General features: G+C 35.0%; 5 protein-coding genes across 5 annotated transcripts; all 5 read left to right on the top strand.

Annotated features, from left to right (window-relative positions):
* The first annotated feature begins 7007 nt into the window (after positions 1–7007).
* Positions 7008–9658, top strand: LOC143358487 (dynein beta chain, ciliary-like). Its single transcript, XM_076795659.1, has 5 exons — positions 7008–7325; positions 8091–8321; positions 8483–8590; positions 8647–8860; positions 9299–9658. Exons 1-5 carry the CDS (start codon positions 7200–7202, stop codon positions 9457–9459), a joined length of 840 nt encoding a protein of 279 aa, XP_076651774.1. The 5' UTR covers positions 7008–7199; the 3' UTR covers positions 9460–9658.
* A 144-nt stretch (positions 9659–9802) lies between these two features.
* Positions 9803–12050, top strand: LOC143356068 (dynein beta chain, ciliary-like). Its single transcript, XM_076791493.1, has 2 exons — positions 9803–10108; positions 10737–12050. Exons 1-2 carry the CDS (start codon positions 9803–9805, stop codon positions 10785–10787), a joined length of 357 nt encoding a protein of 118 aa, XP_076647608.1. The 3' UTR covers positions 10788–12050.
* A 1083-nt stretch (positions 12051–13133) lies between these two features.
* On the top strand, positions 13134–14560 carry LOC143356017 (dynein axonemal heavy chain 9-like). The gene is made up of 3 exons (XM_076791362.1): positions 13134–13726; positions 13915–14189; positions 14386–14560. The coding sequence occupies exons 1-3, from the start codon at positions 13613–13615 to the stop codon at positions 14558–14560; spliced, it is 564 nt and encodes a 187-aa protein (XP_076647477.1). The 5' UTR covers positions 13134–13612.
* Positions 14561–14774: 214 nt separating this feature from the next.
* Positions 14775–15251, top strand: LOC143355942 (dynein beta chain, ciliary-like). Its single transcript, XM_076791236.1, has 2 exons — positions 14775–15083; positions 15193–15251. The coding sequence occupies exons 1-2, from the start codon at positions 14798–14800 to the stop codon at positions 15249–15251; spliced, it is 345 nt and encodes a 114-aa protein (XP_076647351.1). The 5' UTR covers positions 14775–14797.
* A 327-nt stretch (positions 15252–15578) lies between these two features.
* On the top strand, positions 15579–17381 carry LOC143358467 (dynein axonemal heavy chain 17-like). Its single transcript, XM_076795644.1, has 5 exons — positions 15579–15801; positions 15968–16043; positions 16134–16286; positions 16708–16803; positions 16935–17381. Exons 1-5 carry the CDS (start codon positions 15638–15640, stop codon positions 17379–17381), a joined length of 936 nt encoding a protein of 311 aa, XP_076651759.1. The 5' UTR covers positions 15579–15637.
* Positions 17382–18830: the final 1449 nt, after the last annotated feature.

The following is an 18830-nucleotide window of genomic DNA, read 5'->3' as shown; positions in this document are numbered from 1 at the left end:
AAAACTGATTCCTGCATCTACGAAGCCTAATAATTTAAAAAGGATATATTAACAAAATGTAACAATTGCACGAATAGACATATTCTTTACGAGTCACTAACAAAACTAATTATTATTTCTAATACTTGTTTTTTTCATAAATACACGAGATCAATTTGTTCTAACTTTGAACGAAACAATGTTCATTTTAGTAGGCCGCATTACCGAAACTACCTCAAGAATTTGCCGAATTCTATTTCGTACGTTCAGATTTATTCCCAAAACATGCAAATAAATCGAGCCGTTCCGCAGAGAGAAAGGAAAGCTCTTTTAAACTGCAGAACTGTTCACAATGAAACATATTCGAAATTAATTCGACGGGTGAACAGGATACAAAAAATAAAACTGGGTCACGGAACAAAAATTTAAAACTTTTTGCACTTTGATAAATCTTTTTGAACGTTCCACTCTATGTTTAGTATATATTTAGCTTTTAATATATTGTTTATTTGAGAATAAATCAGATTATTATATTAAGTCTCTACCAGCACTTATTTAACATTTTTGAATTTAAGATAACAATTATACAGTTGATATCTTTTGAAATAGAAATATTAAAGAAAGGAATATATATAAATAATATTATAAATATACATATAATAATATATATTATTATAAATATATATATTATTTATGTATATATATTTTCTCTTTCTTTCTATAGAAATATTAAAATATCTTTACTAGCACATACATAAAAATTTTTTGATTTTAACTAACAAGTGTACAGATATTTTTAAAAATGTTATGTGGTTGATATTTTTAGTATACAGCACTTGTAATTTCGCTTTTATTCAATATTACATTAACGGTAAGTAAAGGTGTCTTAACCGTGTTGTATTGCATTACAAAATTACAGTATTTCAAGGCAAGGACGTCATATTAAGTGAATAGGTATTAAAGTATATAAAGTGGGGTACGTTTGACGTCACGAATGTCGTAACGATTTCGACCGTGCCTCCTCGTCTTCAACCAATTTGTTCGGCTGTCGAAAAATAACTTAGTTTTCCTGCTATACATTGCTAAATTGACGGAATAATAATGCGACATTGGATCGTGTGTCGTGTGCCTCCACGCGGTATTAACATTCAGAGTAAATCATCGTGGGCAAAAATCATCGGATTCCGGCGCGACGTCGCGTCGGCGTGTTGATCAGTACGTGAGATTCGAAGCATAAATTCGCCTAGCATAATTTCAGGATTTAAATGCGAAACCGAAGGATATCGGTGAAGAAATCATAGTTCAGCGTGGTGGTAGCAGAACCAGAGCTAAATTTCGAATAAAAAGTATTGCACACAGTAAGTCAAGTAGTTCAGTCACTGTAATAAAAACCGCAGAAATTAAAATTACAGGGACTACAAGACCGTCGATTATTATACATTCAATAAAAACGAATTGGTGAATACAAAATTGTGAAGACGTCGGGGAGAATGTAAATTTTGAAATTAACTTTTAAAAATAGACGAAGGACACAACATTTTTCGCCCACAGATTTTCGCCCACTTGGTGAAATTGTTAAATACCATGGATTTTTGGAAGGTCACCTCAGCGTGCCAAGTGCCAATGCTATTCATTCGCTGAATCGTTGATCCGTTTGGTCCCGCTATTTATAATAACTACCGTGTAATAACCATCTCTAACATCTATAATAACTGTCTCCTATTTTATGGAAAAATGATTTCGGACAAAGTTGGTACCGCATCAAAGACTGTGTCCAATAATGGCGGATAATTTTCTTTCAATATTATATGTTACGAGACTTCAAGATCACGGAGTTATTTCTCTGAATGAACTATATCATTCCGTTGTTGAAGAAAATATGCGTTTCCTTCCAGCGATTTCAGCGAGCAACAAAAACAGGTGGCAGGAGAAAAACAAAAGGAAGAATAAACGATGGTTAAGCACGGCATCGGAACCAGTGCTGAATACATTACGAATTAAAAGTATTACAAACAATTTTAAGGGTGTGCAGAGATTCAGTCGTTCTTTTAATCTTCTTTTGTGAACAAACAATTGTACCAAAAAGGCGGAAGAGTATGACCATTAACAGTAGACTGCGGATTTGATGTATTTATGACATTTTCTATTTTATTTTGTATATTTTATTTATATTGTATTGATATTTATTTATATATATTTTATTTATTACATATACTGATTTTATATATTATTTTCTACTCGCTAAAATCATTAGAAAAAAGAATGCACTTTTATTCAACCTCTGTTTCTTACAATCGGGTTGGACAATTTTCAGTCTAGTTATTAACTTCCTCTAAATCGAAATGAAATTCGATTTTATTGTCATCAGTAGGCAGAAGATTTTTATGCAAAATTCTCTACCTGAATTGCAACAAATTGGAGTGAAATGGAAATTTATTTGTGTTTAATAGGTTGAAAATAACATAAGAGTATTTTTAAATTCCTCTGAGGTTTTTACCCTTTTAAATTACACCTACCCATCTATGTCATAGACGCATAAAATCCACTGTCTAATTATATCGTCGTACTTCCCTCTTCTTCTTCTACGAGATTTTAACCCTTTGCACTCGAAGCTATTTTAACTCCAAAATGACACATTCCTTCCGACCTGGAATATTGCCCTCCTCTATATTTTTTTTCATGTTATACGAAAATGGTGCAACTTACTCGTGCAATACCGAAACGTTTAGTAATTTATTAAATACAAGCAAATTTAACAATATCAAAAATATTTTGAATAATGATACAGCAATTTTTAGTGGCGCCTTACAGGCACCATTCGAGTGTTGAGGGTTGAATAACAACGAAATTCTTATCGCTGCAGAATAAATGAAGAAACTGGTAACCGGAAAAGGTACGTTTTACAAGATCGCGAAACAATTGGTTGAAACGTTCGATCCTCGCCGGACGAAATAGGCGCGGTTCCGAACGCGAGTAAGTATAGCGTCGTCCCCGAGAAAAGCAAAACGAAAAGGAGAGGTGGGTACCGGAGTTCGTATCGCAACAGATCGTTCCGAGATTACAAGAAATCCCGATTACATCAAAGCTCGTTGGGCAAGCGGCGCGGATGCGCCGGTCAGAAATTCTCGGACGAGCTGTTTCGGTTTACGATCGTAGTCACGAGGGGCGAGACAGTGGATCCTCTCGATCGCCGAATCGACGGGAGCGATCGCGGTGGGTACGACGGACGAGCGGCGGCGACGCACGACGCGACGTTCCGAATCTGGCGAGGTTACGAGAGGACGTCCTTGATATCGGCCTGAATTCTTCCGGACGCATTCAAGCATTTTCTCCCGTAACGTAATTCCAGAGGCGAGCGAGCGAGCCGAGCCGAACCGAGCCGAGCAGAGAGACGGGTAAAATGAAGACGAGCGAAAGTGTGCCCGGTAAGGTGGCCCTCACGGTGAAAGTCAAACTAATTACGAGCCGGGCATGGGCACGTAAGGTGCCCGGAGAGCTAGCGTTGCAAAACAATCCTCTTCGCTACGAATATTAACCCGGAACACCTGCCCGCTTTCCACTGCCGCCTCTCCCGGGGGAGCGGAGGGAAGGGCGGCGGCTTCTGCCCGAATACCTTCCCCCGCCCTCTTCGTTTTCCTCGGGACACATCTTGTATCGATGAATCTTCGCGATAAATTGCTACGTGTTTATCTTTCGTCGGTACCGCCGGTTACACAGGCCAACGCGTGTTTCCTCGTTCGGCCGGTTTCCAGCGTGCTCAGACAGGCTCCCTTGTGAAAGAATGTTGCTTATCTCGAGTATGCGCGCTGACTCGAATTGGAACCGCATGCGATAACGAGGGCACATCCCTTTCGGCTGCTGTATAAATTAATTTGTGGCCGTTGCAGTTAACCATCTGTAATTTTATTTTAACACGTTCGCCGTTGCTCGAAACGATTGCCTTCGCGGCATTTTGTCATTGAAAACTTGAGCTGGCTTCAGGAAAAATTTACATACACTGCAAGAGTATCCGGACTTTATTCAGATGTAGAACAACTATTTTTTTTTAATGAATGACATTGGGATACTAACAAAATTAAATTAACCGGTCAAGTGATCGATTCCGGATTTTTCATTTCACAATTACTGAAACTATGAACTATCAACTTCATGAGAATTGATCCAATAGACTTCTTTACTGAAGTATAATATTGTGATAAAAATCGCACGAAATGTACACAAATTCAGTTTTGTTATTTTGACAAGACAATGCGTAGCAACTTTTAATGATCGGCAGGTTTAGCGTTAAACGATCTTCGTTCTTGTGGACGAACGGTTGTTTAGGTTAAGATCGAATTCGGATTGAAAATTGATTTTTTAGAATCAGTTCAAACTGCTCGAGTTCTTTTTTATGCCAGAAGAATTTTACTAGTTGATTTATGAAAACTAATTAAAAATTGGTCGAAATTGCGAGGGAAAAAGTAATTCCGAAAATTCGGCCGAAAATGTTGCGATTTAGGGTAGACTGACCGTGAGCTGAACTAAATGCACGGAGACCTTGTAAGTTTGCGTTTCGACTTATTTATGCAAATGACCACTTGGCTCTATTGATAATAGTCTCGGGAAGTCCCAATGCTATCATCGTTCGAGTATCTGTTTGCCTAGTCGTTGAGATTTACATCTTGAAGAGTGATAGGCAACACATTTCCCGCTATAATTGTAAATTTGATTTCTCACCAGTTCCAACTACTTTTCTATAAATTTTCAAACAGTCAAGTGCTTCGACTGTGCCTTCGTTATTTTTGCGAATTATACAAAAAATTAACTTATTTTGTTATACGACCATTTCTTTTTAAATATCCTACTGTGTGACGAAAACCATCGACCATAAAATGATTAATATTAGTCGTATTAGTAATTTATGTTTTGCAATAAATAGTCGTACGTTGCTTTTGTGTGAATTTCCGAATACATTCTTTTTCTCTAAAAGATTGTTACCAATGGCAATTGCCTAAACGACAATCCTAATCCGACAAGAGAGACATTAAAGCCGTCGCGTAAATTAACATCAGCCTCTGCGTTGCATTCTTCATTCCGCTGCAGTTTCGTAGTCGCAAGGAAGTGCGGACATTTTAGCGTGTAGTCGTAAATGCTTTTACAAATGAGAACGGTCGGACGAGTTGAGTGGTCTTTGTTGTAGGGAGAAAGTATCAGTATGCTGACTACGTTTAGTATTTTAGCGCCATTCCAAGTAGGTATGTGGGAGAGCATTGATTACTTAATTTTCGGCTAGTTAATTATTCTGGAAGATGCCGTGCAACGTATACTACGATTCGCGCTATTATGGGATGTTACGTACTGTTCACTTGTCGAAAATTATTGAGCGTAACACATAACACCTTCTCACGACATACTAATAATGCTAAACACATTGTATTACATAATATGACTCGTATTTTATCGAATAAAAAAATGATAGATTTATTTGGAATTTTCCGTTTTCGGCCTCAATAGCAAATCCTCGTACCGTAAACCCACAGTTTCCGACGGCCCACAATTGGCCACGGCTAATTATGGCACCGATACAGTATCTATATACAGGGTGTCCCATGAACTTTGCACTTCCTTGAAAATAATTGTTTCTATAGCTTTACAAAAATAAATCCAAACATTTTTACAGTCTATGCATTCAAGATTTGTATTGAAACATTTAACATAATTTACTATACTACATTTTTACAGGGTGTCCCAAAAATGTATTTTCTTGAAAACGTTAATCCCTAAGGCCATTTGAAATAACTTTTTCCTCTACGAAAATGTTCCCTACGGCTTCGTTAAGAAGTTATTAACGAAAAACGCGGACCAATCGGAGCGCGGTTACAGCGGACGGATTCCCACGTGACAACACGCCCCGCTGAGCGTAGCGTTGTCATTGGCCGAGCCGGAATCCGTCCGCTGTTGTCGCGCCCTGATTGGCCTGTGTTTTTCGTTAATAACTCCTTAACGAAGCCGCGGGAGACATTTTCGTAAAGGAAAAACTTATTTCAAATGACCTTAGGAATCACCGTTTCAGGGAGTACAACATTTTTGGGACACCCTGATAGTCCCGTTCGAAATCTTCATCACGAGTCTGACTCGATGTTATAGAGCAAGAGGTTAATAATTTTAATGTGTTAACATTCCCGAATTCCTTGAATCCGGTTTTAAATTGCACCTACCAAACATGTCATAAAAGCATAAACTCCGCAGTCAAATGATGAATGATATTTTTTTTTCTGTTCTAAGTTTTCAAAGTCACCTTCAATCTTTTTCTGTACGACGCTGTAATTTTCTTATGATAATTGACCATTAAGAGAAATGAACATGAATTGCTTTGTACGAATTGTCCCTTTGGCATTGATAACGGATAACACGCGGGTTTGTTTAACTTTGAAACAGTGTCGGCTTCATAAAAGCCTAATATCGTAAGACCGTAATCGAATCATTAAAAAATTCTAGTCAGGCGTTCGGAAACGGTTTTTGATCCAGCGCGTGTGTCACAGGCTGCATGCCACGCGCCGGATACAAATAGCTGCATTAACTGTGCACTTTCCATCTTGCGTGACGGCGCGTTGACGTGTGCGGGCCGCATCGGCCAATTGCTTTTGGTATATAAATCCAAAAAAGTAAAAAAACTCAGACCCGCGACATGGTATTACTTTTACCCTTTACACTCGAGAGGTAGCATTCGCCCACAACTTACCTTTTTCCTGACCCCGGAAGGTGAACAACTTTGTTGCTTGACGAATATGTAGTCTTTGTTTTACCCTACAGGACTTCGATTTCAACATCTCGTTAGTGCGAATAAATTTTGATGCAACAAGGAGATAGAGCAGTCGATGGGAAACGTATTTTCTAGCCATGGATTGTTGAAAATGTGATACATGAAATTTATTATAATTATTTGTACATCCTTATACATGCAGTTTTACATTTCATCTACCCATTTTTCTCATAAATGCATAAAGTACGCATTCTATTTATAACATACAATACGTACATTATATGATCTGTATATTATCTGTTAATTGCCACGTCTCTGAATTTATCCGAGTTTCATTTTGTTGTCATCTGTTCTACAAATATATAATAAACTAATGGCCTGTCAATAATGCAGCAGGCATTCGGTACCAAATGAATTTAAACGAAGCAATAAAGAATAATAGAAGTGTAAGGTAATAAAGAATAAAAGTAGCCACAAAATGGCTGACAAAGAAGAAAAGAAGGAGGAAGATGAGCGGTTCGAGTACATTTACACTTATCTCACACTATCAAGGAAATTGAAGTCTGACAGATGGGCGAAAATGTTGTCGAACGCAGATTTTAAGGTATACAATCTATTTTGTATAACTACAGAACAATTACAGATGTCTTTCGCACAAATTGAAGAAAACATATACAGAATAAAGTTCTTCTATGAAACTACCATAAAAGTCTTTCATTGCTGTCTATCTTAACCTTGAAAGTTTAACCAATGGTAATCGATGGTTACAAATTGTTAGACAATTTTCATGGATAATAAAAATTGTTTGCATCGATTACAGAAGCCAAACAGAAACTTCTTTCTTCTGTTAATAATTTTCATAGGCCGATGAATTCATAAAATCCGCAGTCCATAAAAATACATGTATTAACAATACAAAACTGTATTTAAAAATCATACAAAAATGTATTTCCTGGGAGGGGGTGATTCCAGAGGTGATTTGGAGTAACATTTTTCTTTGCGAAAATGTTCTCCGTGGCTTTGTTATGGAGTTATCATCGAAAAACACGGACCAATCAGGACGCGGCAACAGCGGACGGATTCCAGCTCGGCCAATGGCAACGCTACGCTCAGCGGGGCGTGTCGCCAAGCGGGAATCCGTCCGCTGTATCCGCGATCTGATTGGCCCGCGTTTATCGTTAATAACTCCTTATTGAAGCCTCGGAGAACATTTTCGCAAAGGAAAAAGTGACTGGAAATGACTTAAGGAATCATCCTCTTCGAGGAAGTACATTTTTGGGACACTTAGAAGTAACGACGTTACGACGTACATGTCCGATCAGATGGATCTAGAATTAATCGAGTTCCTTTTACGGTTCCATTTACGTAGGATCTCATTAGCAAGTTTTTTACCACACCATCGGAGATGATCCTAGTATTGCAAATCACACAAGCTGGTCTCTTGACACCTTATCTAGAAATAACGCAATCCAAGAGAAAGCTTACGTACTTCATAAAGAAGAGACCGCAGACAGTTACCGAGACTAATTACATGGATCTGCTGATTCCGGGTGACATGGCACCGAATCCGATCGAAGAATTGGCAGTCCTCGTGGAGGATGTTAGTATTGTTAACACTATTTTATTATTTATTCATCTGGTGACCAATAGAAGGAACTTTGTTGCAATTGTACTAAACTCTATCTTCGTTATAAACAGAAACTAAGCAGTTTGATAAAACTTTCAAGATTTATAATTTGATCATTTCGATAATTCTTCCAGGCATACGTTCCCGTTTTATCCAATCCGAAGAATCATATTGGCTGGCCCGAAGTTGCCAGAGCAGATGTAAAGAAACAAATATATAATCTTCGAACACTAATCTGGCAGGTAAATAATATTTATTCTTATTAACTATTCTGCAAATAATTGAATGAATGATTTAGGTTAAAGGGAAAATAACAGGCCAGACATTGCTCCCAATGCCAATGGGTATCGAAGATCTTCTTCAACATGAAAATTTATCTCCGGTTGACTCTAAAACGCTCGAACTGAAAAACAACATTGAGAAAATCGTAATCAAGTGGGCGACTCAAATCAATGAGATCTTAAATGAAGAGTTCACTAAGAAGACAGGTGCACCTGTGCCGGAACAGTCTGGTAATTGTATTGTTACTGATACTTTTCATTGTTAAAAATTTACTGCTGCGATACAACATGAAAAATACAAAAATAGTTTATACCTATCAAATAATTAAAATGGTTTTTAATAAATGTATTAAAGATGATTAATAATTAATAAACTAATTTAATAATAATTAAAATATATTTTTGGTAAATAGTACCATTCAAGTTTAGGTTTGATGCAAAAATGTCACGGAATTCCTTCAGTAATTAATAGTTAACACTGCTCTGCCATTAGTAGGTAAAAATATCCGTTATTAATAATTGGAACTACCCGTGATCTAGTATTTCACCTTTTTAGAGTATAAACATTTGCAACAGTAATTTTAATACCTTATACAAAATATGAATTAAAAAGTAATATGTGAAATATTTGTAAACATTTTCATCGTATTAATTGATCAAATGTTTCAGAGATGAATTATTGGAGTATGAGACTGAAGAATATGGAATCGCTTTACCAACAATTGAAAGATCCAAGAGTGATCAGCATGCGCATGTTTCTGGAACAAATGGAGAGTCCTTATTCGGAATATTTTACAAATTTAATAAGAAGCGTAGCTGCATGTATGTAATAACTAGATTGCGGATCTTTATGCAAAATAAAAATCGTTTGCATTAGTTGGAAGACATAGAAGCCAAGTAGGAATTTATTCCTTCCTTTAATAGTTTTATTAAGTTGTAAGAAATGTATTGGCAGTCTTAAATTCTTGTAATCTTTTTATTGTTTGAAATGACGCCCACCCGTTTTTGCTATAAATGCATAAAATCCGCAGTCTACTAAGTTTCATTACCCACAACCAATTAATAATTAGATTATAATTTTTTCTATAACGTAATATAAAAGGAACATACTTGTACAATATTCTGAAATTAATGTGAAGATTAAATTTTGTTTTTGGCAAATGGTGAATGAATATGAAATGTTTGCATAAAAGAAAAAGAAAATATATACAATTTAAAATTTGGATCCTTCTTCAACTTGTAATTTTTAATATCATTGTTTTTATTGCAGCACTGCTAGAAACCAGGGATATTAATTTATATTTGAAACCTTTGGAATACAATTTTAAAGAGGTCGAGAGCTGTGAATTCAAGGATTTGGGATCAAAAGTGAAAGCCCTGCTACATTGTGCCTGTCTAATGTGGGCAAACTCAAAGTACTACTCTTTGGAAAGAATGATTGCCCTGTTGCAAGAAATTTCGAACTTGGTGATATCTCAGGTATATAATTTCTAATGTAAAGCATGAAATATACAGGGTGTCCCGAAAATGTTGTATTTTCTTGAAAAGGGTGATTCCTAGGGTTATTTGAAATTACTTTTTTCTTAATGAAAATGTTCCCCACTGCTTCATTAAGGAGTTATTAACGAAAAACACGGACCAATCAGAGTGCGGCTACAGCAGACGGATTCCGGCTCGGCCAATGCCAACGCCACGCTCAGCGGGACCTGTCGCCGGGTCGGAATTGGTCTGCTGTAGCCGCGCTCTGATTGGTCCGTGTTTTTCGTTAATAACTTCTTAACGAAGCCGTGGGGAACATTTTCGTAGAGGAAAAAGTTATTTCAAATGGTCTTAGGGATTAACGTTTTCAAGAAAATGCAACATTTTTGGGACACCCTGTATAAATGTAGTACAGTAAATTATGTTAAATGTTTCAATATAAATCTTGAATGCATAGACTGTAAAAATGTTTGGATTTATTTTTGTAAAGCTATAGAAATAATTATGTGTCTACTAAATAGTAAGAAATTCAATATTGGTATACAGAAGTTTAATTTTCTAAATTAAATATAGGGAAGAAGGAGATAAGAATGGAATGAACTGTAATATTTAATCAATGTTGTTTCAGCATGTTTCAAGCATTCATACTTTAAATGTTAGGCGTGCATACATCCGGTGATTTATGTATAAATTAAAACCGGCACACGTGAAAGTTGTCTGAAATATAATATACTTGGTCAGCAATTAAAGTGCAACTGGTTTCGCTAATCATGAGAATACAAATTGTCGTTTTGGCTTCTAGAAAGTATATTCATTCAATTTCTGTAATGTAACTATTATAATTTTTAATACGTTCGCCGCAATCACTTGCTTCGGTAGTGACCTTCGTTAGTTTTCAATTATTCATTAAAAGCAACGTATCTTTTTCTTCGAAGTATGGAGAAATTTTATAACGAAAGGAACTGTGGTTGTAGATTGTTCAAATATTTTGCTACGCGTTGTAGTTTTAAATAACAGCCTGCATAGGATTAATTTGACTTTCCTTATGTAAAACACGAAATCGTCACACATATTTGACGCTGGTCGCGAATAAATTAAAAATAGTGGGTTGCACTCATTCGAACGTAACACTATACTACAAACTCGCCTGGACAGTAATGTTTCCAAGTTGAAATTACACATTCTTTAAATTCACCTTTTGAATATTTATGTTTATTTAAATTTCTAAATATGTACTATTTAAATATTTTTTCTATTAGAAACCAGAAATTTTATAGCTGAAGCAAAATTATTTTCATAATAATTTTAATGTTGACAATTGTAAACAGAAATTTATTTTCAGTGGTCTTAACTTTTTATTCGAAAATACAAATTTTAAAGCTGGAGAAAAATATTTTTAAGGAGGATTATTGTAATTGCCATTTAGTGATTGTAAAATGTAGGATTATTTGCGTGTTCTGTAGTAGATAATTATAGCAATTTGTCTAATTGTCAATTTCACAATTATTTCCTCGTATACCACGTTTATTCATACAGAATTGCCCAAAAAAGTAACACATTTCGATCTTGAAATTTTAAGTGGTTACTCAGCGCAAATTTTAATTCAACATATTCATAATGCGATGCCTATCTTCATAACAACTCTAGCTTTCGGTAATTTCAAGATCTAGAACGCAAGATTTAGTTAATTTTTTAAATTATGGAGGCCGTTAACAGTCACACTTTTGTGCCCAACAAATTACATACTTTATTAGAATACTTGTACATGCAAGATGTAGAAAAGGATAACGTTTCGAAATATTTCGTGGGACAAAGGAATAGTAATTTGAATGTTTCTTGCAGTCAGTGAAGTACATAAATCCATCGACGTTGTTCGAAGGAGATATCGACGAGAATAAAGCAAAAATAGCGGAAGTCCTACCTGTTCTTGATTACTATCAAGACACGTTTCGATATTTTAAAGAAAAAATTGAGAACTATTTCAAGGGACCTGTTGAACCTATACTTTGGACATTTCACGAGAAAATGGTCTTCGATAGAATTCAGAAGTTTGAGAAGAGGCTGAAAGAGATCGAGGTTCGATAGCAATTAATTTTTGATAATATAGTATTGTCTTGATATTTAAGAACTTTTTTGTTTTTCATTATTTCTTTATGAAACTGCTATTAACGTATCTCTGACATTTTTCTGATTAAAACGAGCCCAAACACGATACAATTTGATACAATTCAGTAGAACCTCAACTATCCGAACCGATTCTACTGGTTAGTTCGGATAATCGAGGTTCCGCTATATCGTGGATTAAACGAACAAATATTCTCCGAACTGTGTCGTGTTTGGACTCATTTTAATCAGAAAAATGTCGCGAATATGTTGGAAAATGTTTCATAACAAAAAAATAATTAAAAGCGAACAAAGTTTTATCTCGTCTTCACTGTTTCATGTAAATGTAAAAGACTATACGTTTGTTATATTATATTATTTCTATACTTTGTTTGTAGTCGTTATTCGACATAGCCCAAGACTACATAAAATTAGAAAGAATAGAAATGACCGGTTTAAAGGCAAGGTCGTTGCTCAATATGACCAACGAAGTCTACTATGAATTTATAAAATCGTATGAACTGTTTGGAGAAGTGCCTTACGAAGTTCTCTCTCCAGATGAGACGCAGTTCACTGAAGATTTGGAAGCATTTTGCACTAAAGTAATTTATTTAAATGAATAACGGAACACCGGTGATGAAGTAACGAAGAAACTGAAATCAGTGTTCAAATAAATTAATAAAAAGATTTTTCGTATGAAAGGTGGAACAGTTCGATCGACGTTTGGCGAGCATTTTCGAACAAGTATTCGCGGAATGTCATAATTTAGAATCGGCTTTTAAGTTTATTTGGATGATGGGATCCATTGCGAATCGACCTCTGATTATGGCACAATTGTGGTGTCATTATGAGGGTGTGATTAACCGAATCGATAAGCATTTCAGTAACGTGAAGGTAAGATAATTAATACTGTTCGACTCTGTTCTTTTTTCCCGGATTTACATTTTTGTGCAGACATTCCTGATAAATATTCCTGAGCTAAATTAATTCACTTACAACGTTATACTACATTAACTAGGACCGTTTTAAACATTTTTGTGCGTAATATTCGAGAAGTGTAATCAACGATTTACATGCAACATTTATGGATGTATATGCAAATTTACATATTTATAGACTCACTTTAGAAAGTAAACTTTAATCTCTGTCATACGTGATTTTATTAGGGTGAAAGTAAAATGAAGCAGCATTGTTTCAGCTTACTTTTAAGCTGCCGTATAATTTTCTTAAGAATTTGATACGTTACTTAGTCAATGATTTGCTATTACATAAATTTGCTGTAAAAACAATTTCATTTCGTAGATCTTGTTTGACGAAAATTTTGTTAAAGGAGATTCGCAAGTTTTACGCGCAGCTGTGAATCAATACTTCCCACCTGTGGCTGGGGCTCTGTGTTTGTTAATGAAATTGCGTGAGAGGTATCATTTTCCAATCGAATGTGCAAAATTATGCGACCATCCTCTAATTACAGCGAAAATGCAAAGCGAGCTCAGAAGCAAATACCTAGAACTGGAAGTAATTATTAATAAAACTGTAAACATATTAGTGTACAAACTGATTTTAAAATGTTTTTAAATATTATTACGTATCTGCATAATATTAATACAATGTGAAATTATTATATATGTTTTATTTTATTATGCATTTTAATTACTATTAATGTAATGTAAAATTACTATAATGATTTTATCGATTTCTATAAGACGCTCATTAATGAGAAGGAGCAAGAGATTTTCAATGCGTGGGCGGAAACAGTGCCAGAAATAATTGAACTTCATTTATCGAAACCATTGTTAAGAGTCGGAGACGACCAACTATTGGAACTGAATTTCGATACTGAGTTAACAACATTGTTAAGGGAAATTCGTTATATGATTATAATGAAGAGGACCGATCTCTCGGAAGAGGCACTTAATTTTTACGATAGTTCAGAATTTTATTCCAAGAGCACTTACGATCTCACTTTGATTACGAACTGGTAAGTGATAAGTCTAAACTGACAAATCATAGCTTCTTTTGCATTATTTTGAACCCGACTTTGTATTATTTTTATATGTTTGAAGCATCGAGAGGTTAATTAACTAATTGTTTAAATCATGAAAACGTCCAAACATATTTTTATAACGATCCCGCAATACCTGATAATATAATCAGATCTGATAATTCTGTCTCAGGTACAACAGAATACGAAGTGAAAGTGTTCCAGTCGAGTTCCAATTAATAGAGGATGAGGTTGAGGAAATTGACAAGTTAATTAATTATGGCCAAGAGAATTACAATTGGAAATCTCCAGGTACGGATGTGCGAATGTTTTATGCCTTAATTAATGACAGTTTTCAATGTATGTAGCGAGATAGAAACTTTATAACACAACATGTAAAAATGTAATGAACTTTGATAGTTTATTATTATTAGAATGCAATATTAAAATATATAATATTTTTTTTTTTATTTAATCAGTTTCTGAATTGTATGATTTTGCACGTCGTACTTTTCTCCTGAAAAAGTCTTGCAAAATTTCTCCGAAAATCTCTAAAAATCAAATCTACTCTAGAGGTTCCGGAATATATAGACAGTCTGTTAGCAATGGTTAAAAAACTGCATGCTCGAGTGTTCCGAGCACAGGACAATTTAAAATACGTTATGGACAGACTGTATCTCTGGGCAATGGCGCCGGTTCTGTATCGCAAAGACGCGAGGGACGAACATTTACTGTCGATCGCAGACAAAGATGATCGATTTGAGGAAAGATTCGCGGAAATCGAAGAAACCGCTCAAGAACTGAATCGAATTTTGGATGAAAATTACAAGTTATTCTTCAACCTGCTGCCGGATTCGTTTTACGAAGAGGAAGAGTCCGAGGATGCCGATGGTAAGCCACTGATGGTCCGACTAAATATTATTCCATTTATACTTATCATATTTATTAATGTAGAATTCCTTTTTTTCAAATTCGAACCTTTTTTATGCCACGACAACAGCGCGAATAATGGACCAATCAGAAATTTTAGAAGAAGCAGTGCCGGAATCACCAAGGTGATGTGACCAGAACTTTCGAAAATCATTTTTTTTAAGTACAGTGAATTTTGGTAATCAATGACTAAAGCCACAGTACGAAAAATATATTTTTTATCCATATGACAGACATTTCCTGTAGTGTACAAATTCAAAAATTACGAAATTTATTCGTAGATATTTTCCATTTTGTTCTATTACTTTTTGCCATTTTTGAGGTAACTTATCATGTTACTGAATAAACCTATGAATAAATATCTTAATTTTATCTTTGAATTTTAATTTAAAAACGCTAGGAACTTATTGATACTGGATAAAAATATTTGATCACCCAATGTGATTACTACAGAGATTACTATTTATTGTTTCGCATTTAAGTAATACAAAGAATTGTTTAATAATTCTAGTTTGATGGCAGAGATCAATGACGAAGCAGAAGAACAAGAGGAAATGGTAGAGGAAGAGGAAGAAGTTGACGAAGAAACGCTAGCACTACGACGTGAGAAATGGCAGCCCTATCTCACCTACGTTGACAACTTAATTTCGAAGGGTCTCATCCAGGCTGTTTCTACCAGGTTATTTATTTATAACCTGATTTCTCCTGATTTACTTATCCCATTCTTGACACTTTATAAGACTGTGGATTTTTATATAAAAAATATCTGATTTGGTCAAATCTGCTTTTTTTAAAGAGATTATTTAAACATTATCGAGAAAATTAAGGTTATAATTGTTTTGCAGTATCTGCTACATACTGGACGAAACTGATCCCGAAGGAAACATGTTCCCTTTGTTCGAAATACAACTGTATCTAGAGGTACATACCTACTTTATGGACATTTGAAAGCTAAATAATTTATAATTATTGTACAACTGAAAACTCGTCTTTTCTTACTAAATCCGGAAGAACCCTCACATCAACTTTCGGCCAGCAGTGGAACTTGACGACCCTGAAGGATTCTACGTCTTCTTCGAAGGATTGTTACTTGATATGGTGAAGATGGGCATACTCATTCCCCGTGTCGATCCCGAAATGCTAGAAGAACGAGAAAATTATGGGGTATACTATTTCAAGCTTTGATATCTTTCCGATCTTCTTCAGCATAATTAACGGAGGAATCAAATTTGCTTTGTTCAATTTATGGTTCTTCGAATTACTTAATATACTTCTTATTAAATTGAAGACTCAACTGTAAATAGGTTGTTTGTTAAATTCGTCTCGAATGAGTTGAGTTTTTATTGTTCAAAAAACTCGGTCTATATTTACAAAATTTTAACGTTTACTATTTAAAAAGTTGTACTGTATTTTGAGTTTTCAATTAATTATTGCACTTGACAAAAGTTGGTCTACATTTCAAAGATTTTAGCATTTAGTATTTGAAGAATTTTAATTATTTCAAGAATTTTAAGATTCACTATTTAAAAAATTGTATTATATTTTGAGTTTTGAATTAATTTCTAGTTAATCTTTGCCTTCGCAGACAGACGTGGCAGAGGAATTCGGTATTGTTTTCATGATGGAGGAAACTTGCAACAGAGTAAAGCTGGCTCTAGTTGATATTCAAGAGCACGCTCACGTGAGAGATAAATTGGCAGATAATTTAAATTATTATTGAATTGAATTTAACTTAACTTTTGATATTTCCACGAAATACCAAAGTTTAAATAATGGTACAACGATATAAAACGATTCTTTAATTACTTCTAGATATACGAAGTTTTCTCCTGGCTGTGGTTAGACAGCAGACAAGAATATTTAGACTATTTTCTTCGGTACGCTCAGTACGTGGCAATCGAAGACAGAGAGATGATCTCTGAACATCCTGATTACCTCCCGGAACATTTAAAGCTGAAGAAGCCAGAATTATCGGATTTCAAAGATGAGATTGATTATTTCATGGATCTATATCAGAAATGCGATCAACTGTCTAATGAATACATCGCTTGTCAGTGGTTGAGATTAGACATAAAACCATTTAAACAATCTCTCTTGAATACCATTTGCAAGTGGGCCAATGTGCTGAAGGACTATTTGGTCAATCGTATTACTACCCAGTACGTTCTTACAATTATTATCGTTATCAAACTGCGAATTTTATGCATTTATCAGAAAAACCACGAAATAGAAAATTATAGGGACAGTTGGAGAATCTGAGAGCATTGTTTTATCATTTTCGACTTATTCAAATTATCAAAACAAGTCAGTTTATCCACAGTTTAGTCATTATTAATTTTTAAGATTGTAATTACCGCTACGTTTTATGCTATCTTTGGAACAATTGCAATTTTAAACTTAGGAACGTCACTTTCTTTTTTTTTTTTTTTGAACGTGCCAAAACAATATAAACAATGTATTCGTTAAAGTAAATCGGAGTTTGAATTATTTTCTAATGCTTGCTATATTTATTTGAATTTCTAAATAGTCTCCAGCATTTCATTTGCAACATTTCGTACCTAAGTCACATACTGACCTTTAGCCGCAAGTAAAACCGATTTCACTTCAAACTACTATCGGATCGTTGGCATTGTTTCCATACATATAATTGCGCAATCGAGCAGGTAAACTGGGTATTTCATCGCGAATAGTTATGCCAACAACGTATCAAACTATTTTGCAAACAATACGATTCGCTCAGTCACGATTCGCTGGAACTCTTCTAAGCGATCAACTTTACAAATTATCATGAATTGAAATAGAAGTACGGTAAAGTCTCGATTTAAGCCGAACGGAGCTACACGATCTTAGGCAGTTCGACTATCCCCTCCACTGGGGGGCATACCTCCGAGCAAAGTGTAAACATGACGTGTAATCTGATACTACGTCGGGTATATCGGTGTGAACCACTATTAATGCAATTACGAAACTTCTTTATTTTTCATTATTTTCTTATAGGACTTTTACGATCTGATTCTAATTTTTCCAGATTGGAAGAATTGTCCGATTTCGTAAAATCAGCGATGGAGAACTTTTCGCAATCCATTCAAGAGGATGATTACGACGCACTGTTGGTGACGATCTCTTTCCTAAAAGAGATTAGAGATCGACAATTTGAGATTGAGGACATGTTTGATCCTATTAAGGTAACGTTGATAATTACATTGCCAATTTTTATGCAGCCATTAGCGCAGAATAATATTGAACGACGCCCATATCAATTTTTTAATTGTAGATCCTAAAAATTAGGCAATAAAAATTACTTCATAACTGTCAAAATATTGAACGAACGAACTAACAAAATTAATTCTTAATCATTTCGATAAATTCGGTCATACTAGCATATTACATTTAATTACAGGAGACAAACACTGTTATTTTTTGTTGGTGGAGATTTGTTATCTCTAACTTGTTGATTTGTGTTTCAGAAAACGATAGAACTATTGGAGCAATATCAAGTAGTTATAAGTCCGAAGATCTTCGAGTGGTTGACAGAGCTACCTCACAGTTGGGAAACGTTGAAGAAAGTAGCTGCTCAAGTGAAGCAGGTCGTGCAACCTTTAATGACTCGTCAAATCGAACTTCTGAAGAAGAGGCTGAGCTACTACGATTTCAAGCAGCAACGTTTCCTTGACGTATTTCACCAGAATCCTGTCTTCGAGTAAATTC

This window comes from Halictus rubicundus, chromosome 1 (genome assembly GCF_050948215.1).
Source record: "Halictus rubicundus isolate RS-2024b chromosome 1, iyHalRubi1_principal, whole genome shotgun sequence".
Lineage (NCBI taxonomy): Eukaryota > Metazoa > Arthropoda > Insecta > Hymenoptera > Halictidae > Halictus > Halictus rubicundus.
The sequence above is the reverse complement of the archived record's forward strand: the minus strand, read 5'-3'. Positions and strand labels throughout refer to the sequence as shown.